The following is a 15,569-nucleotide window of genomic DNA, read 5'->3' as shown; positions in this document are numbered from 1 at the left end:
CCACTAAACTAAATACCATTGCATACAATATGTCTGACCTAAAATGTGAACCGTTTTGAGCAACGTCCGATAGATCCTTCCTTGTGATCATTCAGTTCTACACTCCAGCTCCTTGCATCTGTAGCCAGCAGCTAACAAAGGGCAACATTCTTGTTCTTATCAAGGACATCAATATCTGCTCCAACTTCAACAAGCACCTTCATGTATCCCAAGAAATTTAAGTCATGAATATTCTCTCTGAAAATGAAAGGCCTTAGCAATTAGCACTGGTTGCAAAAAACGTGCTATTCTTCTAATGGTCATTAAACTGGTATTTTACACTTACAAAAGACTGTAAAAAGGAAGCACTGCTATCATTAACAGGTGTTTTGAAGGGATGGTAATTTGTAAACTTAGGTTCTTCTAGTCGATTTGGAGGTTCAATTTGTGGGTGGAATGAGAGATGTAGGCTGATCTCTTTGGATTTACTCCATTTGGATTATTTTACATTCTTTGGATTTGGGGAATTCTAGCACACTTTTCCAATCTTTACATCCCATAGCAAAATCACAGACTTTTAGGATGAACTTTTCACCCTACATTTCATCAAAGAGATCATTATTGGAGGTGATTTCAACTTTCACTAAGAAAAGTGGAGAAAACTGGGGAGAACTGGGGAGGAAAAATGTCCTCTTGGATTTCTTCCAATCATTTTGAAGCTGCAAATTTCTGTGATCTGGTGCCATTAAAAATATTTATATTATATAGTAGGTGATTTATAACTCCCTAAAACATTAGATAGATTTTTTGTGTCTAAGAAAATCATGGCTGGAACATATAAAATCAGATCTTGGTTTGGCAATAAAGGATGGTCTGATTGTTAATTTTACACAATCAGATGTTAATCTTAAATAATCAGGTTACAACAGAACAGTAACAGCGTCCAAGGGGTTGAGCTTAACTGGTTAAAACACTGGGTTCTCACTGTGGAGACCCAAGTTCAATTCCCAATAGGGACATTTGAAGTGGAAATCTAAGCTGTGACTCTTGGCCTTCCATAGGATGGGGAAGGTCTTGGGGTCAATCTAATCAAACATAATAACAATAATAATTCAAAGATATGTAATGGGGATGGGGCTCCCTACTATGTCCCCACTGGTTCATAGCTCCAGTCAAAAGCTATTCAGGCTTCGGCCAATTATCGATCAAAAAAAAACAGAACAGTAACAGCACTAAAAAAACAAAACAAGACACACCAATACCCTGGGAAAACCTCCCTCTTGGAGGTGAAAAACCCAGCCACAAAGTACAATGTGTATTATCTCAAATGTAGGCAATTACAAGGCAAGTGTGCTTATCTCAGATTGTTGTTCAACCAACACGATAGCAGATCTGAATTCCTCTTTATATGATAATGGTGATTGCAGCCCTTATCATCAGCATCAAATTCGCTCAAGGCAAGTCTTCATTAGCTTCGCAAGATCTTGATAGCATCACCTAACAGCCAGCCTTCACACAATGGATGAGGAGCAAGTTCGCACAAGAGAGAGAGAGAGAGATCGCCAAATGTTGGAGAGCAGATTACATGTGTTGACAGCCTTAAGAATGATTCCCCTTGTATATAAAATTGATTCATTATGATGTGCAAATGACTTGCTTATATACTTGACTTGTGGTGTCAAGTCTCAAGTCGGCCTGCCTTGTTAATTTAATAATAATATTATGTATATCGTCCAAATAGGTCTTGACCTATTAAGACGTTATTGCTTGATTGCCTTTACCACACGCTACATGAGTTTGGGCCCAGCCCAATTACATAATCGCTCAAAATACATATTGGGCCTACCCTATCTACAAGTTACATTCAATATAGGACCACAAGTTACATCGCCCAATTAGGGTCAGACCAAATTACAAGTTACATTTATAGGGCCTGTCCTATCCACAAGTTACATTATATATAGATCTTGCCCAAGCAACACATAATTACAAGTTACATGTATTTGGGCCCAGCCCTAAGTTCGATTTACATAATAGATAATACATGTGTATTTTAATTGCCATTGACAACATTAAAATACAATAGATAGGTATCCGAGCTAGCTACTATTTCAACACTGATCACTCCCCCATTTTTCTTCAAGTGCAAAAAAGCAGAAGAAAAAACATCAAAACCCTTTTAATTTTCTTCTTTCATATAATAGGACAACACTTTCATTTTTTCACTTAAGAATGTCTGCATGCATGTTCAGGAGGAAATTGAAGGGTGAGCTATGTTTCCATTTTATACTTCTTCCCAAACGGCTAAAACATTACAAATGGGCTGGGCAATAGAGAAGTAGAACTGCTCCCAACAGGACATTCAGGTTGTGGATAGCAAAATTGCACAAATTTACAGCCAAAATATTTTAGTGGGGTATTTAATGAAGGAGAGCCTTGCTTGCTCAAGAGACTGAAGGATTCCAAAAGATATATGCGGAAATGAGAATATGCAAAATAGAGACAAAAAAGCAGGGCTATATGGAATCTGGATTAAAAAGGGTGACAAAAAAATTTTAAAAAAAAATCAATATGAAGAAAACAGGAATACCATTTGGGATATTCACAGTGTTGAGGGAACTAGGTTTTCAAGCTTTAATATGAAGGAGGTGGTCTTTTCTTTTCTGAAGGACAAAAGCTCAGATCCCGATGGCTGGCCCATCAAGTTATATATGTTCTTTTATAACTTTGTGGAGGATGATCTGTTGAAAGTGGTGGAAGAATAAAGAATCTCTGGAAAGAAAAATGGGCTGATTTGATGAGACATTTTTATCTTTGATTCCCCACAAGCGGTTCCAGATAGTTCTGAAGATTTCAGAACAATCTCCATATATGCAATACTATCTATGAAATCATTGCCGAAGTTATTAATAGACAGATCAAATCAGTTCTTTACACTGCATTTCAGCTAAGCAACTTGGTTTCTTAAGTGGTCGACAATTCCTTGAGGCCAACAACATCATAAATGTTTTAATCAAAATGTCATACTGCCAATTTATTCTACTTACAAAGATAGAATCACATACGCCATAAATGCAACATAATACATGGAGAGAACAGTAGCTTTAGTCAACAAGGATGTGTAGCATAATGCAATACCTGGGTATAAGTTTGACATGTAACATCAGACCCATTACTCCAATTTCAAACTTCCTATTTGTTAGTTGATCAACTAACCAGCTGTTAAATTTGTCCACCCAACCATTCATAACCCACAATGATTATACATGACCTAAGCTGATATTACAACGACAACGATTAAAACAACAAAACTAAGTCAACTATTATATATATATATACAGGACGTTTAGAATACTCAACAATAGTATAACTAACTACAATCTATGCTTGCCTTGGAATGTGCAATCATTATCGCATGCATTGATTATTCGGGTTATCAACACCCAACAATCTACTGTAGTGTCTCTCTTCTTAAAGTGTGTATATCATTTTTTTGGTACTATGCGATGGATATATAACATCATTGAACCTATTTATCAAATGCAACATTGAATTTTGATATGTGAGCAGTCTAAGATCATTTTGAATTTACCTTATTGTACTTCTCTTAGTGGAAAGCTCAAGCTCTTTATGCTGAAATAATATTTTTTGTGGAAACTATTATTCTCACGCAGATATCAAGCACATTAAAAGACCAAAGATTGAATGCAGACAGAACATAACTTGCATTCTCTCACCTATTTACAGATTCAATCCAAGGGAAAGTAATCCGAAGTGAATCAGAATTCCTTTGAGCCATAACCAAATAAGCATTGTAGAATAGGATTGAACTAAAAACAACATTCACTCTGAGATATGGTATTTATACTCATTAAATAATGCTACTTTGCTTTGAAAGTCACCAGCACCATTCCAAAAAGCATACTCTTTGTGAACTACCAAACACTGTTTATACTTATCATAAAACCAGTTATAAATGTACAGTCTCAAGGTAGTTTTGATAGTATAAGAATCCCTAAGAGTCCCATATATCAATTGTCATATGGCAAGGAAAAGAACAAGTAGTGGCAGAACATCTATATGGTACAAACTACAAAGTTGTGGCAATAGACAGGGAGAAATAAGTGATAATTATTCGGATTCTTGGTTACTTAGACTAGCAATAATCCCTGCACTCTACAAACATATCGGAGATCATCCTTCAACTGAAATTTTCTATCAGAAAAACCTATTAATAAAACAAATAAAATTACAAATAGGCCAGAATGTTAAATCAACGTGATCTCATTCTAAACATTGAACATTCATTTCAAAAACATGTTAAAATATCATCAAATATATCTCCACTCTTATTGAAATATACAAAGCCTGCACCACAATCAGTAACAGACAATGATGCAAAGGGCCATCGATTAGAAGCGAGACAGAAAACTTGCCAAGATGATGAGAAGGGTCTAAGCCCATCTAAGGCATACTCTCCCCATAACGAGGGCCACACACAAGATTAATTTTCGTGAAAAAGAAAGCTCTTGGAAACATATGTTTGATAGTGCACTCCCTGGATTAAACGGTCGCAGGTGCGCATTATCAAGAAATCATCGAAGGATCATGGTAGAACATTAGCTAATATTCTAACTTGCTTTAAATCGCCCTAAATGTGCTACGGCAGCCCACTGCCCCAGAGGTTGTGGTGAGGTTGTGGTGTAGCGAGTATTTGCACATTTAATTTAAGCTCAACAAAAGTTTAAGGCATCAACCAAGTTGAAAGCTTAACATGGTTATGAATGTGGTTCAAGTTTAACCCACATCACATTTAAGGTAGTCCTTAATTAATGGAATTTAAGTCATGTGAATTAAGCCCTAGCTTGATTACAATAATACAATCGTCTCTCAAATTAGGATTTTATAAAAATCTTATCCGAGATTTATCAAGATGACAAGGCTGATTGTTCCATAAGACTATTTAATTTGTAGTCTCATAAATAAAGCAAAAAATGAACTAACAGAAAATCTAGGATTGAAAAAAAATCATTGAATTTACCTTTATTTTCAACTACCAATTTAACTACAATATGAACCGTCTCAAAACCTTCATTACCTGTTCTTTATATACAGAGATTGTATTTCAGAAACCCAACTAACCCTAAATTCGCATTCATCCGGATAGCTTGGAGTTATAGAAGTCACAATGCCCTTTTGTGCATACCCTCAATCTTTTTACAAATCACAGGAAACTACTTGATTAAACGATGATTGGTCCTACTTGATTAAACGATGAATGGTCCGCCTAAAATTAGAAAATTTGTGAATCCTTCTTCAAAATGAGGTCAAATAAATAAAATCAATTAAGAAGCTACTTTAATTGGACTGTAAACAATTAAGAAGAAACCATATATTAAATACCCTTTTGTCATCTCCCTCATGATTTATATTGAAAAAAATGAAAAAAAAAATCGCTGGCCTAAATCAGCAGAAATCGTAACTTTATACTCAAATATAGAATATTAATTGAGAATCCCATCTTTCGTCAGGTTAAAAACAAAAACATCCAAAAACCTTTTGTACATTTTAGCAAATCGCTGGAAAACATCAGCCTAAAACTACAAAATTCGCAGATTTAAGCTTAATGTGACAGAGGCAATCAGAATAGAAATCTTTCATTGAAAAAGAAAAGAATTGAAAAAATTAAATTATAGATTTGCATAACAAATATGAGGATATGTAAATTAAGGCACATACCCATCAGCCCTAGGGATATTCCATAGAAAATTTCCTTGACAAGGTTGGGACCTTTCAAAACAACGTGGTGAGAAGCCAGCTTGTGGGCAGGCATTTTCCTTTCTTATTTCACAGAAGCAGACGGCAACAGAAAACCAATGTATTTATAGGGAAAAATTTAATTTATGAAAATGTTTCGTTTTTGTTATTATTACGCTTCGGGTACGTGGAAAGCAGGAAGAGGATTTGGAAGTTTGCCACAAGAAGTCCAGGGTCAATCATGTAACGGCGAGAACTGCGTACCCATGCGCTTCTCCCTTACGTTTCGTTAATTAATGTAAAAGTGTGAGGATAGTGGAGACACTTTTAATTTATTTGGTTTTTTTCATTTAATAAAAAATTGGAGTATATTACCTAGTAATTGTAGGAGATTCAAGAATTATGTTAATAGGAAATGAAAGATAAAATCTAAATGTATATTATAGAATCAGTTATTTATGAGTATAAATTTATATATATTTTAATATTTCATTATTAACAATTGTGTCTTCAAATAATGAAACACTTTTTTATTAGAATATTGTCCAAAAAAATGTCAACAAAGTAACTGTTGTCACAAAAGTTTGCATCCTTGTTGAACACGGATGCTCAACAACGTTGTAAAACATGGAAACAACCTCCAAGTGTGGGACCTTGCACATGTGAAGTTGAATCTTCAAAGAAGGTCGACCTCCTTTCTAATCAAGGTGTTGTGTTAGACCAACCCAACACTTGTAAAACCTACTCCTATTGAATTGCAAAGAAAAAGGGAGAGAGAGATGCAAAAAGGGAAATGAGAGGTTATACACCAAAATTGAAATATGTTTCTTTCCCCTACCTATGATTGCACACAAGACATCAATGAAGCAACTCTAAACCTACACAGATTCCTATCCTTAATCAGTCCCTGAGACATATCCTCAAATTTGAATTTTGATCGTTGAATCTTCCCCTCATGCATGAATGAATGGCTAAGATGCATCAAGAAAACCCTGAGGAAGGCCCTCATAATGACTAGTTAAAACATCGTCTTCAATCTTTCCCTCAAGCAAAATCAAATGGCCATCGTTGCATGTGAAGTATGTCAACCCCACCACCTAACTAAGCCCATCAAACATTAATTGGACTAGACATGTGGCAAGATCACGCAGGATCACAGGAAAGCCCAAAACAGTTTACAAGGAATCCGTGAAGATGTGACCTGACATTTCTTTAACCTCCAACAGTCCATCGCAACATCACAAGGGGAATTGGCGATTTACCTTAACCATCGAACCTAGGATGACATCGGCATCTAATGGTAACCACAAACCCATCGTAACATGAAATAGCAGAATTCCTTAATTGTTGTGAATGTTGGCAAGAGACACTACATAGGTCATCTAATGTTATCATTGATAGAAACCCAAGTCAGTTATTCCATACACAGTGTGTGATCTGATCCTACTGAAAGTCAAAATGAAGATTTCGTTAAGTCTGACGAGATAGAGCAGAGCATCCGACAAAGTGTAGTATTTTGGTTGGCATTTCATTTCTGTTGAATATTTAGTGTTGTTGAGTTAGAGGAAGATAGTTAGATGTCTGGAGTACCTTATTCCAAAATCTTAGCCTTCGGCGGTGATTGTCATGTGAGTTAGAAGATCTGGTGTACAAGTTTTTGGGTTGATCAGTGTGGCATGGTCGACTTGGATAGTTGATCATTGTGTGAAATTGATGGAGTAATTTTGGTGATTTTTTTTGTGATTGAGGATGTTTAGCTGACATTTGGGAAGCGTGTGGACAATTCTCTTTGGTCCGCATATTCATTGGAGTTTGGATTGAGCTAACTATGTATGCATGTTTCATTTTTTGTATAGTGTTCTTGAAGCTGACATGTAGAAGACCTAATTTCATGTTGCAAATATATAAGACCTATGAATATGATCATTTTGGATATTAGTGAGTGTGTGGAAAGTTTTTGTGATCGATTGTGTGTAGCTTCGCATGCGTAAGTGAAGGATTTGTACTCCAAAATATTGTAGAACAATGGAACAGAGCAATGTAACAAAGCAGTGTGAGATTAAGTGCTTTGTGCTTAACCAGAATTGTACTTTGACATTTGTAGATGTTGTTTTTCAATTTAGACATTTCAATTATCTTTTATAAAAGATATTGCAAGACAACGAGTCTTCTCAGGGTTGTAGCCCTTCTCATTTTCAATTGTAAGCTCTAGACAATGTGCTTGAATGCATGTGCATTCCCTTGTAATCTTTATATTTGAGTGCACTCATTTTGTGGGTCTCATCCCCACCGTGGTTTTTCCCTTGACTAGGTTTTCCACGTATAAAATCTTGGTGTTATGTTGTTGTTGTTGATTTCTTTATGTTTTTGTATCTTTCCTTTGTTCATTTGCATTAAGTGGTTGAAAGATCAAATTAATAAATTTAAAAATTGCGCAACACTGATTCACCACCCCTCTCAATGTTTCTTGATTCCAATAACGATGATGCGACTAACAACCAAAGGTAACCGCAATAGGCCCATCGCGAGGCCATGTGGTGGTGACTGCCAACAACTGCGAACCATGCGACCAAACAGCCACGATAACAATAACTTCTCGCCTGTCGGTGGAGAGTAAAATAAGGTCAGTTCCAGGATGAATAAAGGGAACTCCAACCAGTAGCACTTAAGTGATATGACCACTTGAGCCAATCAGCAACAAAATAGAAAAAGGCCAAAAAATGACTAAAGCAACCTTAAGGGTTTAGGGCTTCTAGGCCTTGGGGAAGAAAAATGTAGGGTTTAGCCATTGATGATTTCTCAGATCAATTATTTGTATGGTTAAGGTTGACATAGAAAATTTCAACAATAACCTCGAGAATAAAGAAAACAAAACAATACAAAAAATTTGTGTGTGCATTTCAATTTCTTGGTAAAACAAGTTAGAAGATGCTATGAAAGGCTCGATCAAGTAGATGAGAACTACTTGAATGTAGACATTCTTTTTTGACTACATTTGCCTATTACAAAATAGTATCAATCCTTCTATTAGGGTAAAGCTTAGTTTCCAACATTATTTCCTTTAATCCATACACAAGAATATGTGCCTTCAAGTAAGATTGCAAAATAAAAACTCGCATCATTGTAACCAACCACAATAGCCATGATTAGTTAGACTATCAAAGATATTTTTAGCATCTACAATGTCTCATTTGTTTACATATTTCTCTAATATTGCAATGAATTTCCTATAGTATGACTTTATTTATTTTTGCTTGTAAGTTTTTAATAGGGAAGCATCTACTTTTTCTACACCTACTTTTAGATGAATTTTAATAATTGCACCATGGGTTTTTGGATGAATCATAATCTAACTGTCAAACATTTGCTTTTCAAATCCTTTGCTTTGAGAAACAAATAATGGACAACATATACCTCAAGAAGTATGAATTTTAATAATTGCACCATGGGTCTTTGGATGAACCATAATCTAACTGTCAAACATTTGCTTTTCAAATCCTTTGCTTTGAGAAACAAATAATGGACAACATATACCTCAAGAAGTTCTCCCCAAGCATGTATCCCAACAATATAATAAGAATTTGAATTTTTAGGGAGTTTTTTAATTGCATTCCAAACTCATTGTATATCACTAGAATTACCAATATCTACCCATGAATGACACAAGATTTTTAAACCATAGACCTCACCTTTGGAAATAGCATTATATTCCAGTTCTTTCATTAATGTTTCTATTCTTTCCAAAAACCCAACACAAATATAATTTCTTGCAAGTGCTACCAAAGTTGCTTGGTCAGACAATATACCTTTTTTCTCTCATAGTCCCGAGAATTTTCTTCATTCCAACAATATCACCCACAACACCCTTATTATGTATCAAATGATTGTATGTGAAAGCATCATGTGTTTATATTTTTATCTTCCATCATTTTTAATAAATTGGAAATTTTTCTTTTGCCAGTTTGCTAACAAGGTTGCAACAAAAAATTATAGTCAAATGTACTAGGGGTAAACCATGCTCACATAGTTGTGTTCTTTAATAAATCAATATACATAATAGAATAGTGAAATATAATTGACAAAATATTTCTTTAAGGTTAATACTTTAAATGCAATGGATAAAAATATTTCAATACAAAATATTTTATATAAATGTCTTCATATATCAAATAATCTTTTGATAATTTATATTGGCACCCAAGTTGGAGGAAAATTTTTGGAGCCAAAACTAATGTCTTTTTGCATTCTAAGGAGGCAATCCAAGCGGTTGAGAAGTTTGAAATGAAAAGTCTTATTTGGATGTCTTGTTTGGTGCTTTAGAGCTCTTGGCATGTTTATAAAATCAGCTCCTTGGAAGGCTCGTTCATGGGCCTAGGCGGGATGATCCGTCTATTGGGGAACCACATGCTCATTTAAATTGTAAGTGGAATTCACCAAAAGAAGGGTGGATCAAGGCCAATTTTAATGGAGCATCAAAAGGAACTAGGAAACTCTGTTGCAGGGGTGGTGTTATGGGACTGGAAAGGCAATATTTTAGCTTGGGGTGTCCAACGGCTGGAGAGAAGCACGAACAATGCAATTGAAGTGCAAGTAGCACTTTTGGCAGTTGAGTGGGGTTTAAAATATGACTTTTAAAAATTACATTTGGAAGGTGACTCATTGATCATAATTAATGCTATTATCAAGGGGGGTACTCAGGCTGGGATGCTAAATAAGTATATTCAGAAGATCAAAGGTGATTTGAATTCTTTTAATGACTTTAAAGTCACTCGCATGCGAAGGGAAGGAAACAAAGTAGCTAATGTGTTATCAAAATGGGCTTGCCCATTCAACAACGTAATACAGGAATACCAACTAGAAGATTTTCGTAATCTTCTAGAGGATGGCGTGGGCAGAGATATTATGGATATGGTAATTTCCAAGAATGGTGGATGGAGGATATAGCGGATGATGGACAAGGTAGTTGGCACAATTCAAAGGAGGATTTATTGTTGAATCGTGCAGACAAAAGGGGAAAATATGCTTGAACAGAGTACTCATGGTTATGTATTAATGATTCTGGCCATTGGCGATGTCGTTGGTTGTTGAGTTTGGGTGATGTGCATAATTTATTAATAGCTATAATGATTTATATTCACTTTGTTTTGCATTTTCATTCTATCTTCTTGCAACTATTGTAAGAGTTTTACAGAGAATGGAGATTGTGGTTTCTAAGGTCACGACACTGTAGCAAAAAATTATGGAGGCTTGCTTCACCTACAAAATAGGGAAGAAACTAGTGCCATTTGTGGGGAAGGTGTCGAACAAGTGCATTCAAGGCCTCTTCCTTCACAAGGATGAAAATTTGACAGAGGCGGTGAAGCTTAAGCTAGGAGAGGACATTGTTCATATTAGTCATACATATAGGACTAATATGGAAATATATTCATTAATCGTTGCTTGGGGCCTTGAATTTGAAGACAATGTGGCAAAGGTGAAAAATGTGTTGAATGAATTAATTGTAGAGGAATACTTGGGTGATTTGGACACAATTTTTGAATGGTCGGTCCCAGGTGTAGGCATTGACATTTCAGAAGGATTGGTTGAACATGTGAACCCCATCCCTTTTATCTAGTGGCCAGAGGATGACATAAAAGCAAGATGCAGAGCATCAACATGGAGAGGCTGGGAGGCTTTTAAAAAATTTACAGAGCTAATGCGGGTAGAAGAAGCCCTCTGCGAGGCACATGAAATTGCAAGGGTGGAAATAAGACAAGATTTGTGACTGAGGGCACGAATGGAGGAGGCGATGCGGGTGCTAGCTAGCTAGGTTCAATGAAGAACATGGAAATGCTAGTTAATATTTTTGTTTGCATTAGCTCGTGTTTACAATTTTTTCAATTGCAGTGATACAAAACTTTGTATGTAATAATTTTTTATCTCTGTTGGGCTGATAAAATGCCCATGAAACTGTTTTGAGATGTACGGGTATAGTTTGCAGTTATTACTGGGCAATATAGGCGATTGTTTTTGTGATTGATCTGGAGGGGATTTTTTGGCTACTTTTGGGATGGAGATTATTAGAACTTTGTACTTTTTTGTATTGATATATTAATAAAATAAAAAACTTATTACCAACCTAAAAAAAAATCAGCGCCTTGGATGTAAAAATTATGAGGAACAGTTGAAGGTATAGTGGATACTATACAAGAATAAGAACAAGTTGAGGCATAAGGATGTCATTCACAAGTACACAAGTGCTGCCATGGTGGAGGAAAATAAGAGAATGGATGTGAATGCATAGTAATCCCATCTATTACAAGATAATGCATACTCCTTAGTATGAAAATGGAGCAAGGTAGGATTAGGGCCAAGATCCACTTTCACATAAACATTAGAATACAAAGCCACGAAATATGTGATTGAATTTGACTAGAACTCTTATCAAAGAGAATCAAATGGTACCTTAGGGCTTCTATTTAATAGTTGCTAAGTTGGAAAGTGTATGGATTTGAAATGATATTGAACTAGGATCTAAGTATAATGTAAACAAAAACCTAAAAGACTAAAACAAACCAATGCATAGACAAAAACTTCATAACAGGCACAAAAATGAATAGGAAATATACAGGTGCACTTGTGACTGAAATCTAGAGTTGAATTCATTGGATTAGGTCATCTAGAGCGCCTTGGTCCTCTAGCTATTGTGTACCAACTTAGATTCAGCTTCCTAAGACTTAGAACTAGCTTCTTGTGAAATCTAGAAAGATTTTATGGGGACCGAGATGCCTAAGGCGCCCTAGTGGGCCCATGTGGAAGCTCCATGTATGTTGTCATCACACCAAACCCTTGGAAAAAACTATTTCATGCTGTACTTTACCTTCATAAATAGGAAAACAACGATATAGTAAAAACATAAAAGAAAGCGGTGAATGAAAACTCATGAAAATATGAACGTATTAGATCATTCCAATCATCTTGTCTTCCTTTTCCAGCAATGTAGATGGTTGATGGCAAAAAATAGAATGCCGGTTACATATTATTGAACGCCTACAGTTTAATTATATAAAAAATATTAAAAAGCTCTTTTTAGATCTATAAGTGTAGTTTTCAAAAAATAATTTTTAATAGTTTAATTATTATTAATATTTAATATTTTATTTTAACTAAAAGTAAGTTATCAATGCCAAAGTATAAGATTGATTGTCTTGTCAAGAAAAATACTAAAATTTATTCAAAAAACTGAAAAAATATGTTGCACTAGATAAAATACTTTATGCCAATATGGTATTTTTCATTTTGGATAAATAATGAAGACAAAAGTTGAAATCCCATGGAAATAATTATGTTTTCAACACACACACACACATAATTAATATTATTTAAAAAAAATGTATTTATCAAAATTGAAAAAAAAATCCATGCATTAAAGTTTCAAGTTATAAATACACAAAAGAATTGAAGGGAAAAAAAATAAAATTATAATATAAAGAGTGACACCATTTAACTTCATTTTAACATTTTATCAACAACTAAATTACACTCTCAATTTTATAAATGACCATAGTCAAATAATTTTTTATTTTTTAAAAAATACACACATAAAATACACTAAAAACCACACATTTTATTAGTCTACGCCATAAATCAAAATTCATTTTACATATGTGTCACTTTTTAGTGATTTGAGCTAAAAAGTTGGATCATTGTTAGTCATTTGCTTTATAAAAGTAGGATTCAACTTTGTACTTTTTCTCGATGATAAAAGGCAAATTCTCTATATCAAATTTTTAACTTGGCTTTGAAACCATTTGATGAAGGATACTCCCCTTACAAACTCAAATGCACAACAATAACAAAGAAATAAATAGAAAATGTAAGTAAGGAAACACTTGTTTTCTATTATCTCAATCAAATGAAATTACAACATTTAGAAAATAACATTTCATAGCCACATGGGCTTTCTCATTACAATAACCTATAAGCCAGAGCCACAAGCTGCACTATTGGAACTATTTTTCTGTCACCCTTATTCACCTTTTATTAAATTTGGAATGTATAATCATTGTAGAATGTTTTAGAAAGTGAAATCCCCTATTTTTGGGTGCCAATACCCTAACCAGCCAATTTTTTACTTAATATTTTTTTTTAAATTTGAATTTATGTTACTTGAGCCTTAGGAGCCATAACTTTCAAACTAATTATCAGATCTTCAATGATCACATGTCATTAGAAAGATTGTGAGAAGACCTACATTAACAAAACATCCTAAAACAAACTCCGATCAACTTTCGAGCCCATCCAAGGCATATGTGGCTTGTTAGACGGTGAAGGAAAATGTTTATTATGATTTATCTAAGTTTTTGAGGCATCGGTTGTTTGGCAGCCTTCGGTTGACAAAAGATGAGATGTACCCCTTTTGGTATGTTTCTCTCATTGTTTGTCTGGTTTTCTACTTTCTTAATGCATTACTCAAGATAAAGAATGTTGTATGGAGAAGAGATGTTACAATTAGTGCTTAGATTAAGGATTATATAGATAATCTGAATGATTGTGATGTTGCTTGTCATAAGTTCTTTATGGATCTTTGGAAATAAATGGTTATGAGGAATCGGATTCCTCTGAGGGTTGTGGAATGGTATAAGAATGAGATTACTTTCTTTGTTGATAAGGATAATTTTTGTATTGAATCTATTGTTCTAAGAACTTTATGGGTGTCAAAGTTTTCATACGAAGTGTTAGAAGATGAATGTTTATTATATCTAGATACTTCTTAAAATGCCTAAAGAGTTGAGTGAAGGAAGATTCAGGACACGATGAAATTATGGGGATGTCTAGTGGAAAGAAATTCAATAAAGTTGAAAATGTAACAAAAGGAAAAATATCCAGGAATTCATTTGTATAGGCTTCCTTCTTTGTATCTAAGGTGTTGAAATTTGAACATGCGAGTCCAAAAAGAAAGGAATGTGCAGAAGTTGTAATTGGGGAAAGTGGTGAAGAAGAACCAAGAAAAGTCAACATGTAGAAGGATGTTGTGATTGAAGAAAATATTGTTGCTTCCCCTACTTGTTATGAGGAAAATTTTCTTGACATTGATAAGGTGCTTGGCTTGATTAGTTGACCTAATGGTCTAAGGAATGTTGGTGAGTTGTATATTACTATTCCAACATATGATCAAGACATTAATGAAAAGGATTGTGTGGCTTATTTGCTCTGGAACAATCTTTCTCCTAATAGTGTGTTTGATGTTCTTCCAGAAGTGCTAATAGAATTGTTGATTGAGTGTATGGCTTCAGCTAGAATTGTTAGCACTGAATCAAATGAACTTGGTACACAGACAAATTTGGCAAAGTAAATGATTGAGAAGTGTGTAAGATAAACTAGGTCTTGCTTACCTTTGGTTTGGCAAACTACCTTTCAATGCAATACCTTACGAGAAAATAATAAAAAATGTCAGTGTTTGGTAAGAGATCGATTGATAAGGTACCTAAACAAATAAAAAGGGAGAGAAAGATTGCACTAATAAGATATCATGGAAAAGCTATTTGTACACTTTGTTAAGGTTGACCCTAAAATTTCTTCACATAAATCAATGGAAATGAATATAATGATGATTCATATTGGGATAAAAAAGCCCTAATCTATTGCACATATAGTACCATGACCATCATTCTCCAACTATCCATCTCATGGACATAGTACCATATTATGATAAGTCATATCAACCATATTAACATATTTGCACAAAACCCAATTGTCAATAGTAATTGAATCAACAATCTAACATCATAGAGAAGATCTTTCAACAACATTGTTGGAGTAATAAACTTTTTAATAATTATAAATGAATGCTT

The 15,569-nt window shown here is 34.5% G+C and overlaps 1 protein-coding gene across 1 annotated transcript in view; it reads right to left on the bottom strand.

The window, feature by feature from the left end:
• Positions 1 to 6,022, bottom strand: part of LOC131051898 (probable cytochrome c oxidase subunit 5C-1) — a 32,343-nt gene extending 26,321 nt beyond the window's left edge. Inside the window, exon 1 of the mRNA XM_057986488.2 lies at positions 5,719 to 6,022. Coding sequence (XP_057842471.2) covers positions 5,719 to 5,812 — 94 coding nt within the window. The 5' untranslated portion in view covers positions 5,813 to 6,022. The remainder of the gene's footprint in view (positions 1 to 5,718) is intronic.
• Between the last annotated feature and the right edge of the window lie 9,547 nt (positions 6,023 to 15,569).

This window comes from Cryptomeria japonica, chromosome 7 (assembly GCF_030272615.1).
Source record: "Cryptomeria japonica chromosome 7, Sugi_1.0, whole genome shotgun sequence".
Taxonomy (NCBI): Eukaryota; Viridiplantae; Streptophyta; class Pinopsida; order Cupressales; family Cupressaceae; genus Cryptomeria; species Cryptomeria japonica.
The sequence above is the reverse complement of the archived record's forward strand: the minus strand, read 5'-3'. Positions and strand labels throughout refer to the sequence as shown.